The sequence below is a fragment of the Pelobates fuscus genome, chromosome 1, assembly GCF_036172605.1.
Source record: "Pelobates fuscus isolate aPelFus1 chromosome 1, aPelFus1.pri, whole genome shotgun sequence".
Taxonomy (NCBI): domain Eukaryota; kingdom Metazoa; phylum Chordata; class Amphibia; order Anura; family Pelobatidae; genus Pelobates; species Pelobates fuscus.
Genome location: NC_086317.1, coordinates 460428297 through 460445028, shown reverse-complemented (window position 1 = coordinate 460445028; position 16732 = coordinate 460428297). Strand labels below are relative to the sequence as shown.

Here is a 16732-nt window from a genome sequence, read left to right as displayed (position 1 = left end):
GCAGAGGAGGAGATAGAGGCAAGCTGTTATTGAATAAGGAAACACATTGGATTTTCATACTGGACACAGTCTACCCAAAGGGATTGAATGAACTATTAACGTATCATTCTTTTTTGTAACAATGTCAAAAAATGAAGTCAGCAAATCTTCCGCTTTGTATATAATTGTTTTTAAAGTTACATTTTGATTTCATTTGGAGTTATCTGGGGATACTATATTGATATAATGTTTCAAGTTAGGGGTTTAAAAGCCTCAACAATTGATCAGTTAGCAAAGTAAGCACGGTCAGCTAGTTAAACATTATGGAGGGTTTCTCTCAAAGAATATTGTGGAGAGATATATTTTTTTTGGAAAAGAGTTGGTTGTAGGGACACAATCCCAACAACCAAGTAATTAGAGCTCAATAGTATGATCCAGAGGGTACTCTAAATACATATATATATATAGGTACAGCATGGGTGTAGATAGGGATATGGAGGATAGCTATATAAGTGAGTTTCCATTCTGGTCATTGCCTAATATTTATAATATATGAACACATAATATAAGCTATATTATTATAGGCACATACGACGTAAATCACGCATACACTAGTGTTTGAAAATACACATTTTTTCACTACACTATTTAAATGTAATATTTGTACGTTTTTTCAGTAGTGCACATATCATTTATTATTATATATTTTTTATATATTTGCATATTTTTTTTATTAATTTTGTATCATTATTAATTCATTTAGTTTATTCTGGACATACATATATCCTTTATATTTTGTGTTTCACATAGTTTAACATATTCGTTTCACTAGAGAACAACATCATAACATACACTTCACTTTGTACATGAATACATAGTATAGTATATATATAGTTAAAGTCACTACGTAATCACGTGAATAATCTTCGTTAGGAAGGTATAATGGATAGGTAATCGCTTAAGAGGACTTAAGGGTCCAATACTATCTAGAACCTCCCTTAACCTTCTGCTCGCTTTGTATATATATGAAATCAAAACATTTTTAAATTAATTCTATTTGGCAGGGTGTTCCGTTGAGTAAAGCCAATACTCCGATCCTGTCTCCCGTATATAGAAACCCAACTGTTTTATATTTACAGCGGGTTTCCAAGGAGATAGTGTACTCGTTACCTAGACAGCGACGTCTAGTCACGTTTACACGTGACAAGTTGACGTCCAGGAAGCGACAGGTTGTTAGCGCGCAGGCGCACACGAGAGGGGAGGACGCCGATCTCAGCGGAACACACCTGGGGTAAGTCAGTAAATTATGTTATTTGGGGGGGTATATATGTGAGTAAGTTTTATGTTTTAATTGTCAGTCTATCCTGAGGAAGGTCCCTGTGTGGACCGAAACGTCGTATATTTGATGCAATAAAGAAATGTTTCAATTTAAAAAGGACCGAGAGTGCAGTTCCAGACCGCTGTTTATATATATATATATACATATACAAATATATTGAATAATAGTACAGTGTTAAAAAAAAAAAAACCTGATGTCTGTGGATAACAAAAAACACAATTCTTTAAAATCTTTGGCGGGAAGTCCATCTGAAAAGTAAGTAACTTACAGTGTAAAGTCAGCTGAGCCCACAGTTTGACATCCTGGTTTTAGAGTTTTTTAAATGGTGTAACTGTTCGTGCAAAATTCCAATAACTAGAATTGATTTGTTAAATATTTGTTTTGTTTTATTTCTAGGATGTTGCTATTTTGACTGGTGCAAAGAGGAATGCCACTGTCGTGTGTCATGATACAGTTTCTTTACTTGCCATAGCAAGGCAGGTAAGTGTAAAGCAAAGTATTACTTTAAAGAATATTTCATTAATTTCTTCTAAATATATTTTTGGGGGGTGGGGCTTGACGGACAAGCTGCATGCATTCCCTCTTCATCAGCTCCAGACTGAGGGCATACTGCTCAATCCACAACTATCCCGGACCAATTTGGGTACACATTATAGTGTGGTGTAAGCCCTGTGGTGCATCCGGTTTGGGCCGAATATTTGGCCTGTGGACTACTCACCATGTGCTCCCTGAGGAAACTAATATGATGAGAAAGCTCACAGAGTTTGTATACCGTATAAGAGTATGAGCACGGACCAAGCTGGAGATCCAAATTCTGCACAATAAAAACGACACCAGCAAACCAATGCTTTTGGCTCGGAAATGACTGAGTGGCTAGCCCTGTTCCCTCCTCTTCGTGGTTCGGGAGAGTAATCATGAACTGTGAATAAGTTTTGTTCTACTTGCCCCTCCTGCTTACCTGACTGCACCTGTGATCTGGTGCCCATCGCTGCAGATGGCCTGACCTGTGGCCAATGTTCCAGACTGCCCAGTCGACATGCTACTAGAGGCGATGACCATCCTTACTTAGGTTGGATTTTATACTGATTGAGCCTTGTTTGGTGGAGCTGTGGCCCACAGGTGGTGGGCGCACGACGGAGAGCGGCCACTGACCTTCTCCCTGCTTGCTTAATTAAGGAAGCCGAGTTGCCTCTGCATCTGTGCCTAGTGAAGAGGCTTGACGCCGTCTACTCTCTTACCCATGAGTCAAGGTCCCTGGGGGCTTGGATGCCAGATGGAGCCCGTGGTGGTGAAGTGGCCAGAGTGGTGAGAGAAGAAGTGGAAGTTCTGGTGTTCTACCTGACTGCGGCCTGAATTGACTGTTGGGGTGGGGGACTGGGGCTACTGGGTCCCTGTGGGGGGCATGATCCTTTGGCTGAGACTTGGAAAGCCACCTAGAAGACCTGAAAAGACTTTAACCACTGCTGGTGGGAAGTGATGTCGCAAACATAAAATTTTCGGTTCGCGAATGGCGAACGCGAACTTCCGCAAATGTTCGTGAACGGGCGAACCGGGCGAACCGCCATAGACTTCAATAGGCAGGCGAATTTTAAAACCCACAGGGACTCTTTCTGGCCACAATAGTGATGGAAAAGTTGTTTCAAGGGGACTAACACCTGGACTGTGGCATGCCGGAGGGGGATCCATGGCAAAACTCCCATGGAAAATTACATAGTTGATGCAGAGTCTGGTTTTAATCCATAAAGGGCATAAATCACCTAACATTCCTAAATTGTTTGGAATAACCTGCTTTAAAACATCAGGTATGATGTTGTATTGATCAGGTAGTATAAGGGTTACGCCCGCTTCACAGTGACAGACCAAACTCCCCGTTTAACGCACCGCAAACAACCGCAAACAGTCCATTTGCAGAACCGCAAACTCCCCATTTGAACAAGGTTGGATACCAAGCTAGCCATGTCCCGTTCCTTGGTCCTCACTGATGTCATTGAAGGTCTCTTCCTCCACCCAGCCATGTACAACACCAGGGGTCCCCGAAAGGTGACAACAAGCCCCCTGTATTTTTTTTAAATGTACACTACTGTTACACCAGATATGAGTTGCACTGGTGTGACACTGTGCCCTGGCAGGCCCTGAAACGCACTCGTGTGAAGGAAACTGATTGCTATTATATTACAGTCCAAAACTTTTTTTTTTTTTTAAATGCAAGCTATTGTAACACCAGATATGAGTGGTGGCACTGGGCAAGTGGGCACAGTATACGCTGTGAGCCTGACACACACGCTGGCAGGCAGGCAACTGGAATTAGATTACACAGAAAAAAAAATAGCAGACTGATGTTCTAGCCCTAAAAGGGCCTTTTGGGGTGCTGTCCTTACAGCAGAAATCAGATGAGTCCTTCAGGACTGTAGTGGACACTGAATACACTAGCCTAGCTATCGATTTCCCTATTAAATCAGCAGCAGCTACACTGTCCCTCCTCTCACTAAGAATGCAGCTTCCGGGGGTGGGGCCTAGCTGTCATGGAGGAAAGACGCACTTCGTGTGAGCTCCCTCAATATCTCACTTTAAGCAGCTATCAACAAGCGAATTTCACCCCAGAAGGGGATGACCCAGCAATGTTGCTCCTACCTGACCGACCCGACATGCTTAATAGCGGTCAGCAACTCGACAGAGTCTTACCTCCGCGTGGCAAGTGTGGCCTGGTGCTCACCGGGCGGGAGAGGTGGCCGATCTCCCGATCCTGGGATGCTCAGGAGCAGCTACTTCCCGGCAGGAGCTCCGTTACCCCCCCTTGGACCGGTGGGGGTTATCCCAGTCCACCCCTGAGAGGCTGTCTGGAGCTAATAGACGCACAGAGCACAGCCGCCCAGGCTGACATACTCATCTGTGACTCTCCCAATATGGCGGCAGCTGCGTGTCCTCCTGGTACCAGCAAAGCATGGCAGGATATTGAGTCTAAGCTGGACAGACTTTAATCAATTTTGGAAGCAAATAACAAGCAGGAAGCCCCAACAAGCTCCACCACAGCCCCAACAAGCTCCACCACAGCTAAGCGAAGCAGTCCCCATTAAAATCCACCAACGCAAAAGGCGTCGAAGACAGGACCGGAGGCACAAACAGAAATGCAGAGCCTGCCCATGTCAAGCACTCGCCTCCACCTTAAGCCACCACAATCCCGCACCGGACGTGAAGCACCACCGGGACAGATCTGACCACCCGACAAAACAAGCTTCCACCACCTCAAGCCGCGAACCCGGCACTCAGCCAGAGACTTGCCTTTGTTGTTCCAGGTATCAGGGACTCCCAGGGTCTGCACCTGGTGCCCAGAAGGGATCGGATGAGCACAAGCAGTAAACAGCAGCCTGCCAAGCATGTCCCACTATAGCCGATCCTCCACACCATGCCTTTGATCACATGAACTGCTCTCTGCACATTAACTAATAGTAAAGCAGCAAGCATTTAAACATGTCATTGTTTATTGTCGTAGTTCCTTACATGCCTTTACCTTAACCGTTCATGTATTATGTTATTCACTAGTCTCATCTCATGGGGCGACACTTGATTTATAACTAGTGGTGGAGCTGCTGATATAAATACACAGTTGATAACGTGCAACAGAGGCGGCTCTAGACTTTATGAGGCCTTAGGCGAAACTCAAACATGAGGCCCCACTAACAAAAAAGTGTCACATATAAACATTGATGCACAGTTTACCTGTGCATGTGCTTGAGAGTGTGTCTGACAGAGAGTATCCTTGTGTGTGAGAATGTATGTCTCTGTGAGCATGTTTGTGTTTTTGTCAGAGACTGAAGTGTGTTTCTGTATGGCGGGTGATGGTGTGAGGGGGGTGATGGTGAGAAGGAAAGGAGGGTGATGGTGAGAGGGAGAGCGGGGTGATGGTGAGAGTGAGCGGGGGTGATGTGAGAAGGAGGGGGGTGATGTGAGAGTGAGGGGGGTTGATGTGAGAGTGAGGGGGGTGATGTGAGAGTGAGGGGGTGATGTGAGAGTGAGGTGGGTGATGTGATGTGAGAAGGAGGGGGGTGATGTGAGAAGGAGGGGTGATGTAAGAAGGAGGGGGTGATGTGAGAAGGAGGGGTTGATGGTGAGGGTGGTGAGGGGGTGAGGCTGAGGGTGGTGAGGGGGTGAGGCTGAGGAGGGTGGGGGTGAGCTGAGGGTGGTGAGGGATGAGGCTGAGGGGGGTGGGTGGTTATGCTGAGGGTGGTGAGGGTGGTGATGCTGAGGGTGGTGAGGGAGGGTGATGTTGAGGGTGGGTTTTAAAATTCGCCTGCCCATTGAAGTCTATGGGGGTTCGCCCGGTTCGCGAACGTTTGCGGAAGTTCACGTTCGCCGTTTGCGAACCGAAAATTTTATGTTCGCGACATCACTATTTATCTAGTGATGCAGTCGACCAGCTGATGATCTGAGTTAGGTGAGTTGCCATGTAGTATTTCCTGAAGTCGGGGAGGGCCAGTCCCCCTTTGAGTTTAGGGAGGGTCAGTTGAGAGTGTGCTATTCGGGGGCATTTGCCTTTCCATATGAAGTGTCGGACTGCCTTCTGGATGGATGTACCGTGATCGGTATAGTTTGAAAAACGAATAGGAATTGGCGGAGTAGGGTCATCTTCACTGCGTTGATGCGGCCTACCCAGGATATGTAGTGATCGTTCCAGGTTTGGAGTTCCGCCTGCGTGGTCTTGAGGAGTGGTAGGAAATTGAGAGTGTATAGGTTTTCCAGGTGTGGTGTGAGCCACATCCTTAGGTATCGCATCTTGGTGGTGCACCAACGGAAGGGGAAGCGGCGTCTGAGTGACTGTGTCTGGGTGTGTCCAACATTGAGATTTAAGATTTCAGACTTGGTGTAGTTGATGCGTAGGTTGGAGACTTTGCCGTACTTCTCGAATTCCGTCATGATCATTTGCAGTGTCGTGGCTGGGTGTTGTACGATGAAGAGGAGGTCATCTGCATAGGCCAGAACTTTGTGGTGTGCGTGGCTATACCGAGTCCGCGAATCTCCCCATTAACTCTGATGTTATTAAGGAACGGTTCCAGGGTGAGTGCAAATAGCAGGGGGGACAGGGGGCAGCCCTGGTGCCCATTGCGTATTCGGAACGGGTCCGTGAGGGCCCCATTGATGCGGAGTCGTGCCGTCGGGGTCACTGTAAAGCGCCTCTAACCATTGTATGAATTTGGGGCCGATGCCCAGGCTCCAAAGGGTTTCAAAGAGGAATGCCCAGCCTTCTTGGCGTCCGTGGAGAGGATCAGGGTCTGTTGGTTGGACTGTGCAGCTACCGAGATCAGGTTCAGTGCCCGTATAGTGTTATCCCGAACCTCTCTCCCGGGAATGAACCCTGTTTGGTCTGGGTTTACCATGGGAGTAATGGCGGCAAGCGGCTAGCCAACACACTGGCCAGGAGCTTGACGTCCACATCCAGGACCGATATTGTGCGGTAGCTTGCACACAGTGACGGGTCCTTGCCCTCTTTCGAGAGGAGGGTGATGTTTGCAGCCGTGAACGAGGTTGACGGGGTTGCGCCGTCTAGGATCGAGTTCAGAGCCAAATGTAATTTTGGCAGGAGGTCTGGTAGGAAGGTTTTATAATACAATAGTGGGAGTCCATCTGGCCCCGGTGCTTTCCCTGTCTTAGCCTTTTTGATTGTGCACGGCAGCTCTTCCACGGTTACGGGGGCCTCCAATTCATCCCGGTCCGAGGCATCTATTTGATTCAATCCTGCTGAGTCCAGGTACGCGCGGATCGCCTCGCTCCTGCGGGGTGTTTCGGCTGCCTGTGTGTCTCGTAGTAGATTGTAGAGGTCCTCATAATATTGGGTGAATGCGGCCAAAATCTGGTCGGGTAGGTGGCACATGCGCCCAGAAGCATTTTGAATTTTGGGAATATAAAGGTGGTTCCTGCGCTTTTTTAGTAAGGTTGCTAGGAGTCTGCCACATTTATTTCCGTGTTCATACACCATGTGTTGGAATTGTTGGAAGGAGCATTGGATTGCCTGGTTCAGGTGTTCTGTGAGATGGGTGCGCTTCAGAAGGAGGTCACGGTAGGTCGTGGGGTCCAGAGTCTGCTTATGATGATATTCCAGTTCCACAATATCCTTGTTGAGGTCCGTTATTGTCTGGTGGGGTACCTCAGGGATCTGTACTTGGACCCATTCTCTTTAATAGTTTTATTAGTGATATTGCAGAAGGTCTTGATGGTAAGGTATGTCTTTTTGCTGATGAGACTAAGATATGTAACAGGGTTGATGTTCCAGGAGGGATAAGCCAAATGGCAAATGATTTAGGTAAACTAGAAAAATGGTCAGAAATGTGGCAACTGACATTTAATGTGGATAAGTGCAAGATAATGCATCTTGGACGTAAAAAACCCAAGGGCAGAGTACAGAATATTTGATAGAGTCCTAGCCTCAACATCTGAGGAAAGCGATTTAGGGGTGATTATTTCTGAGGACTTAAAGGTAGGCAGACAATGTAATAGAGCAGCAGGAAATGCTAGCAGAATGCTTGGTTGTATAGGGAGAGGTATTAGCAATAGAAAGAGGGAAGTGCTCATGCCATTGTACAGAACACTGGTGAGACCTCACTTGGAGTACTGTACACAGTACTGGAGACCATATCTTCAGAAGGATATTGATACCTTAGAGAGAGTTCAAAGAAGGGCTACTAAACTGGTTCATGGATTGCAGGATAAAACTTACCAGGAAAGGTTAAAGGATCTTAACATGTATAGCTTGGTGGAAAGACGAGACAGGGGGGATATGATAGAAACATTTAAATACATAAAGGGAATCAACACAGTAAAGGAGGAGACTATATTTAAAGGAAGAAAAACTACCACAACCAGAGGACATAGTCTAAAATTAGAAGGACAAAGGTTTAAAAATAATATCAGGAAGTATTACTTTACTGAGAGGGTAGTGGATGCATGGAATAGCCTTCCAGCTGAAGTGGTAGAGGTTAACACAGTAAAGGAGTTTAAGCATGCGTGGGATAGGCATAAGGCTATCCTAACTATAAGATAATGCCAGGGACTAATTAAAGTATTTAGAAAACTGGGCAGACTAGATGGGCCGAATGGTTCTTATCTGCCATCACATTCTATGTTTCTATGTTTCTATGGTTGTGTGCCTTTTTCCGCGCGGAACAGTGCGCAATAAAGTGCCCCCGAAGCACTGCTTTATGCGCCTCCCAGCACAGCAGGGGTGTCGTGTCTTCTGTCTCGTTAGCAAGGAAGTAGTCTTGGATGGTTTGTTTGGTAGCGGTGACCAGGGCTGGGTCTGTCAGGATCGATTCATTGAGACACCAGGACACCTGGCGGGGTCTGAACAGGGGTGACTTGAGTCGTATGCGGATGGGATTATGATCCGACCACGTCATGGGTAGAATGTCCGACTCCACGAGAAGGGGTAGGCGGTGGTATGGTAGGAAGAAATAGTCCAGCCTACTGTACGTGGCGTGGGTTGTGGAATAGAATGTGTAGCCCCTCACGGTGGGATTAAGCGCTCTCCAGCAGTCTGTGAATTGATGGTGGTGTAGTAGCTGTAACGTCTGCGTATGTCTGTTGGGCGTCTGCTGAGCGGCGTTTGCCGAGGAATCCTGGGGGAGTAGTGGCAGGTTAAAGTCCCCACCCACGATCAGGGTGCCGTCTGCGAATCTCATCAGGGTGGCCAGTGCCGATCAGAGGAATCTGTGTTGGTCGGCGTTCGGCGCATATATATTCGCGAAGGTGTATGTCTGGTTGTGGATGGTCCCTTTCGCAAAGATGTATCTGCCGTGGGGGCACCGAAGTGTGTCTATTTCAATGAATGGTGTTTCCCTGGAGAACAAGATTCCCACTCCCAGTGTGGTTGTTGCTGAAGAGCCCCAGTGGGTAGTTGCGGGCTCTCCTGAAAGTGTGTATACTGTATAAGAGCCACAGATGCATGGTATCGTTTCAGGTCTCGTAGGAGTCGGGAGCGCTTCTCCCGAATGTTGAGGCCCCGGACGTTGTACGAGATGACGTTCAGGTCTTCCCTGGTGTAGTGTGCACCTCCCGGGGCTGACGTCACTGGGGTGGCCATCTGGGGTTCCCGTGGCAGAGGTTTACGGGAGAGGGGCGTTAGGGAGTCTGGAGGAGGGGAGAGAGGTGGGTGGAGGGGGGAGCGAGAGTGACAGGGATAGGAAAGAAGGTGGGTGTGTCAGTGTTGTGGTCCTATAGGGACCTAGGTTGTGGTCTGGTCAATGGACTGCAGTCCTGGTGGTGTGGCCCTTAGACCCAGTAGGTATGGTGTCTGGGGCCCCTCCTGGACAGAGACTCTCTTTCCAGATGAGAGTATTTTTGGTCCTAACCTTTCGGGGAACTCGGGTATACCTCGTCTGCCTCAGGCCGATGGGGGCGGGAATGTCCCAATTGGTCCTGAGCGGCACCTGGGATATCCGTCTGTCCAGCCGTCTGCTACGGAGAGCGGCGTCTGTCTAGTATTGAGAAGGTGTGGCCCGTGTAGGCCCTTCTTCTGACTGGGAAGCTACCCCTATGTGCGTGTGTCATGAGGCTAGTCGCAGTCTGTTTCGTCCATGCGTGGGCAGCTGCGGGTGTAGCATGTCTCCTATTATCCCATGTTCTGAGTTCTGGTTGTGGGTCCCGTGGGTTGTGAGACGCCGGTGTGAGTACTCTGTGGGTCATAATGGGGCTATGTGTTCGCTGCACTGTAGATATCGGGAATGCCCCCCTTAGAGGAGGGTCAGTGGCTTGGGACCCGAGTGGTCATGTTCCTGAATCTGTATTTGTGTTGTGACGGTGGCCGATGCTACGTGGCGAGGGGTCTTTGTCCTACAAATTAACTACTGTCAGAGCAATTGCTTATATCTTAGACCCTTCCTGGGGATTGCTACTTCTCCCAGCCTTCCCATCGCCTTCCTTCCGCTTACTGTGTGGCCAGAGGATCCCTAGTGCCTTGTGGTGTCTGCAGTTTTGAGCCTCACAATCTCTCATCTCAGGCGGTCACCATCCGCTAGTTACTTATCCCCTGTCTCATTATCCACCTCTTCCCTCCCCTCACACTTCGTGCTGCACATTTTTTGGGTATCTGCCGATAGCATAATAAGTTCCCCCCCAGATTGTGGAAAAAAATCACATGTATAATAAAAAAAAATATAAAAAAATTAACACAAAATAAATTGTTTTCCATTCTCTAGTGAGCCCAAAAATGTTTTTGCAAGATATAAGGTCACAGATTATTATTCAGTAGTTTAATAGAATTTATATGCAGAAATTTGCTAATAGTTTTATTTGATTGTTGCATTCCAGTGGCAGTGGCTGTATCATCTGCACTTGGTACGGGTATATGGTTTTTCTAATTTTCAGTATGCTGAAAAACAAATCACATTGTGGGTAATGAAATCCTCTTTCGTTTACATTGAGCACTATACGAGAGCAGTAATTCACTGCATAATTTTAATATGATGTTCTGATTATACATTATAGTACCAATTTTCAGTCCTGCCAAGTGATTAATGATAAAATATATTCAGAAAGAAAGAATAATTTGTGCAAATGTTGTATGAGATGAGAGATTGATTATAATCATAATGTTTTACAATTAACTTAGCTCATCATTTTATTTTCTTCTTGAAAAAGGGATAGTTATTCTGAAAATCCTCAATTCCAGGAATTCTTGCCCTTCATATAAACTTAGCACTTTGTTAATGCCAAATACATAAGCATTAAATAAATGAGCTCAGGTACACTAATTTGATATCAGTAGCCATTACTGATAAAGTACCAATTTCTTGAATGGATCAAATTAATCCTTATGGATCGCGAAAGTAATTATTATAATCAATAGTTTCTACATTATCCACCACTGTTCAAGTTAAAATGATTTTATTTTATATTTGAAAAAGCTTATATTATTATAGCCCCTAGGTTTCAAGTCCACTTCAATTATTTCATAATTGCAATTCAAACCTTTCTCAATGTAAAGAAAGGGAAAAAAAATGCTTAGACCAGAATAAAACACTGGTCAAAGTTTAGAATATCAGGTATGCAAACCGTGAAATGAATGACCGTATAAGTAATTAATCTTATGTAATTATAGTGCAAACAAAACACATACAATATAACGAATCTGAAGTTAACATTTCTAAATTTAGGAAATTAAAAATATATATTATAAAAAAAGTTTATTTAAACTTCGAAGTGAAGGCACCCCTTTGTAAGTAGTTAGAGACCCCCTAGAATATTTCACATATACATTAATTACAAGGAGCTAATAAGATAGTTTTGAGTTGTATGAATCTATGTAAAATCTGGTTGGTAGATTTTTGAATAATTAAGGTCACTTAAAATGATCACCAACAATAAAGTAAGAGTTTTGGCACCATAACAACTTAATCTAAATTAAGTTGTTATGGTGCCAGGAGGTCTCTGGTGGTGGCTTACCATTAGAGGTTAAACCCTGTTCTTCTACTTTCTGTAATTATTCATAACTAAAGGCCCGAGCTAAACTAGAGATTAAAAATTCTATGAAATATTTATCTGTCTATGTATCAAACTCGAACTACAATAAGCATAAATCGGAATATTAAGAACTCTGCTGAGATATAGACGTATCTTACTGAACTAAGGTTAATTGGTATTTCTGCATTTGTACTGCATTTGCATATAACACATAATTATTTATTTTTGCTAGGATTTTTTGAACATTTTTTCAAACAGCGAGCTTCAAGAAGGGCTGGAACATATCAAATTTCTGAATAGCATCGATCTCCTTTCCGGATGGCCGGTTCATAAGCTTCCGTACAATAACCCAAGGATTTGTGTCCATACCTTCTACAGGTGAATGCTCTAATGAATCTACTTCTCAAGTATGGGTTTTAAATATAAACTACTGGCAACACGTAAAGCACCTTAATAGTCAAGAAAATACTCTGTTAACTATCGTATCACTCATTTCTAATGAGCCATGCTGTGTTTTATAGAAATGAGTTCTAGAGGGAGTGTAAAACAAATGAGCAGTATGTGTGCTACAATATTATCCATGTAAAACAGATTTATTTTCTTAAAGTCTTTTGGGGATACATTTTACTACCTATTTCCATTTGTAAAAACACATTGATGAGCAGTTCTTAAAGGAACACTGTAGGGTCAGTGTACGAACATGTATTCTGCAGCTGCTGCTTCTGCCCCTGACCTGCCTGCTTTGCTGACATGATCAGAAGTGATTATGTAAGCCAATCAAAATTCTTTCCCACAGGATTGGCTAAGAATGTCAAGGAGGCAGATCTGGGGCAGAGCAAACACAAGCCAAACACAGCCCTGGCCAATCAGCATCTCCTCGTACAGATGCATTGAATCAATGCATCTCTATGAGGAAAGTTCAGTGTCTGCATTCAGAGGGTGAAGACACTGAATGGCAGTACTGCACAGTGTGCAGCACTGCCCCAGGAAACACTTCTAGTTGCCATCTGAGGAGTGGCTAGTGGAGTTGCCTAATGGTAGGTATATTTTAACAGTGAGAGACAGAAAAAAAAAATACAGAAAAACGCATGTCAAAAAAGTTATAAATTGATTTGCATGTCAAATGATTTTTTTGAAGGAGTGGAGACTGAGCATCTAACGGAAAAGGGAAGAGAGTTCCACAGGAATGGTGCAGCCCTAGAGAAGTCTTGGAAACAATCATCAGAGGTGGGAGTACGAACAGAGGATAGATCTTCAGCAGAGTGTAGGGGTCTATAAGGGACATACTTGTGTATTAGGGAGGATAGATAGGTGGGAGTAGCATTATGTAGAGATTTAAAAGCAAGAACCAAGATTTTATATTGAGCCCTATATCTTACAGGAAGCCAATGCAGGGACTGACAGAGGGATGAGGCGTAGGAGGTGCGGGCAGGCAGGAAGATGAGCCTCACTGCCGCATTCATTATAGACTGCAATGGGGCAAGTAGAGTTAATTAGGGAAGGATGCGTGCAATGTTTTTGAGATGGAAGCAGTAGGATTTGGCGATAGACTGGACATTTATTTATTAATAAAATATTTTTATTTATTTATAAAATATTTTACCAGGAAAGGTACATTGAGATTTCTCTCGATTTCAAGTATGTCCTGAGGGGTAAGGGAGAGGTCGGAGTCAAAGAGAAACACCTAGGCAACTAGCCTGCATGGTGAAGCTGATGGTAGCACTATTAAATTAGAGGGAGACAGAAACGGGTGTAGCAACACTTGAGGGAGGAAAGACCAGAAGTTCTGTTTTGGACAAGTTGAACGTAAGGAAGTGGGCAGCCATCCAGTTAGAAATAACAAAGCAAAATATTCTGTGTTATCAGGCGCTTAAATTCAATACTAATAGGTGCTCTTATAGTGCAGCAGCTCTCACACAGTATAGGTACTCTTCAATCCTATCGTGATTGTATGTGGAAAAAAACACTAATTACATAACCAGTATGTACAAGTGGAAGTGTGTAGCGCTATATCATCTTAACTTACACCATACAAAACTTCAGGGGTGTAGAATATATATATATCTTCCAGAATCTTGGAGGGTATGGTAGATATATCTGTTGTGGAAAATAGAAAAATATATAGTGCACTCTGTGCAGAAGGATGTGATTGTACAGCGTATAATAGGAAACACTCACGTGGTTCAGAGCCTATTAGGGATTGGCTCTTAATCACTCTCGCCTTGTGTCCTTTAGGTGACACACACCTTCAACTCCAAATGGAGATTATTCCTCAAGACAAAAAGGGAAAAGCGGGGAAAAAATCGCCCTAGTGTTGAAATCCTTTAAACCATCAATATTCAAATATATATATGCAGGTGAAGGTTGCTTCTCACCTGAACAAGAGCCTGTAACCTGGCTCTGAGTAAAAGAGCATATGAGTCCTTTTGGGATGACTCCTTCCCTCTTTAGTTAGATGGAAATTGCACTAAATATACTTCAGTAGAATAAAAGATTATTTATTACATACATTAAAATCTTGATACATACAATAGTTGGTGTGTCCAAAACGCGTTTCGCCGATTCCGTTCGGCTTTCTCAATTGGGAAAGCCGAACGGAATCGGCGAAACGCGTTTTGGACACACCAACTATTGTATGTATCAAGATTTTAATGTATGTAATAAATAATCTTTTATTCTACTGAAGTATATTTGGTGCAATTTCCATCTAACTAAAGAGGGAAGGAGTCATCCCAAAAGGACTAATATGCTCTTTTACTCAGAGCCAGGTTACAGGCTCTTGTTCAGGTGAGAAGCAACCTTCACCTGCATATATATATTTGAATATTGATGGTTTAAAGGATTTCAACACTAGGGCGATTTTTTCCCCGCTTTTCCCTTTTTGTCTTGAGGAATAATCTCCATTTGGAGTTGAAGGTGTGTGTCACCTAAAGGACACAAGGCGAGAGTGATTAAGAGCCAATCCCTAATAGGCTCTGAACCACGTGAGTGTTTCCTATTATACGCTGTACAATCACGTCCTTTTGCACAGAGTGCACTATATATTTTTCTATTTTCCACAACAGATATATCTACCATACCCTCCAAGATTCTGGAAGATATATATATATTCTACACCCCTGAAGTTTTGTATGGTGTAAGTTAAGATGATATAGCGCTACACACTTCCACTTGTACATACTGGTTATGTAATTAGTGTTTTTTTCCACATCCAGTTAGAAATAGCAGAGAGGCAGTCAGAGACACTAGTCAAGAGGGGCAGGGAGAGATTAGGGGAGGACAGGTAGATTTACGTGTCATCTGCAATCGAAGTGATACTGGAAGCCAAAGGACCTGATGAGTTTACCAAGGGAGGCAGTATAGATCGAGAACAGTAGGGAACCAAGGACTGAACCTTGGGGGACACCAACAAAGACAGGTTGTGATGAAGAGGCAGAGCCACAGAAAGAATCACTAAAAGAGCGCTGGTTGAGGTAGGAGGAGCACCAGGAGAGAGCAATATCTCGTAGACCGAGATTACGGAGGATGAGAAGAAGCTGTTGATGATCAACAGTATCAAAAGCAGCGGAATGGTCAAGGAAAATTAGGATAGAGTAGTGACCATGAGATATTGTAGCGAGTAGATAATTTGTTACTTTGGTCAGAGCCATTTCCACAGAGTGCTGAGCGTGGAAACCAGACTGAAGTGGGTCGAACAGAGAATTGGACTTGAGGTAGTCTGTCAATCTCACATACACAAGTCTTTCAAGGATCTTGGATGCAAAAGGCAGTAGCGAGATAGGGTGGTAGTGGGACAGGGAGTTAGGGTCAAGGTTGGGGCAGGAGGACTGGAGCAGATCAGAAACCTCTTCTGCTGTAGTGGGTGCGAATAAGCATTGAACTGCAGAGGGAGCGAAGTTGGGGGATTATTGTAAGTGGAAGGAGAGAGATGAGAGCTTTTTTCCCTGATTGCAGAGATCTTGTCAGTAAAGTGAGTTGCAAAGTCTGTGGTGATTAAGTCAGTAGGAGGAGGAGGAGCAACAGGGCGAAGAAGAGAGTGGAAGAAGTGTGGAATAGTCGTTTGGGTTCGCAGGAGAGTGGTTATGAGGGTATTGAAGTAATTTACTTTTGCAGAGGAAAGAGCCAAGCAGTAAGTGCGCAGCATAAATTTATAGGGGAGAAATTCAGATGCGGAGTGAGACTTCCTCCAGCAGCGTTCAGCAGTTCTGGAGCATTTTTGGAGGTATCAAGTCAGCTTGCTGTGCCAAGGTTGTAGTTGGGGGAGAGTGCTGCGTTTAAGTGTAGGAGGTGTGATGATGTCTAGTTGAGAGGAGAGGGTAGAATTATAGAAGGAGATTGCACAGCTAGGGCAGGTGAGGTTTGAGATAGGTAAAATTAGAGTTTGGAGGTTAGTGCAGAAGGGCTCTAGGTCAAGACATTAGAGTTTTCTATGATATTGATGTGCAGAGGGTGATGTCAGTTGGGTCTTGGGTGTGCTGGTGTCAAAAGTCAGCAGATGGTGATCAGATAGAGGAAAAGGAATGTTGGAGAGATTAGAGGCGATACACAGGTTGGTAAAGGCGAAATCAAGAGTGTTTCCGGCTGTATGGGTTGCTGAATTAGACCATTACATGAGGCCAAAGGAGGAGGTTACAGAGAGCAGACGAGAGGCATCAGTTCAGTTGAGGTTGTTGATTGGAATATTGAAATCCCCAAGTATAAGGGAAGGAGTGCTAGAGGAGAGGAAGTGCAGTAGCCAGGAAGAAAATTGCTCAATAAATAGCCTAGGATGACCGGGGGGTGGTAGATGATAGGTTGACAGTGTGAACTTCAAAGGAAGGGCAGGGGCAGGGGAGATTGGTTCAAAGGTACATTGAGGGGAGAGAAAGTTGCCTATACCACCTCCTTTACAGTTGTTGGGTCTGGGAGTATGGGAGAATTGTAGCCCACCAAAAAATAAAGAGGCAAGAGTAGCACTATCAGAGG

At 44.5% G+C, this 16732-nt stretch overlaps 1 protein-coding gene across 1 annotated transcript in view; it reads left to right on the top strand.

Moving 5' to 3' along the window:
• LOC134572042 (cyclic nucleotide-binding domain-containing protein 2-like) overlaps window positions 1–16732 on the top strand; it is a 259641-nt gene that overhangs the window by 151180 nt on the left and 91729 nt on the right. The window contains exons 8-9 of the mRNA XM_063430831.1: window positions 1715–1798; window positions 12000–12145. Of these exons, the coding sequence (XP_063286901.1) occupies window positions 1715–1798; window positions 12000–12145 (230 nt within the window). The remainder of the gene's footprint in view (window positions 1–1714; window positions 1799–11999; window positions 12146–16732) is intronic.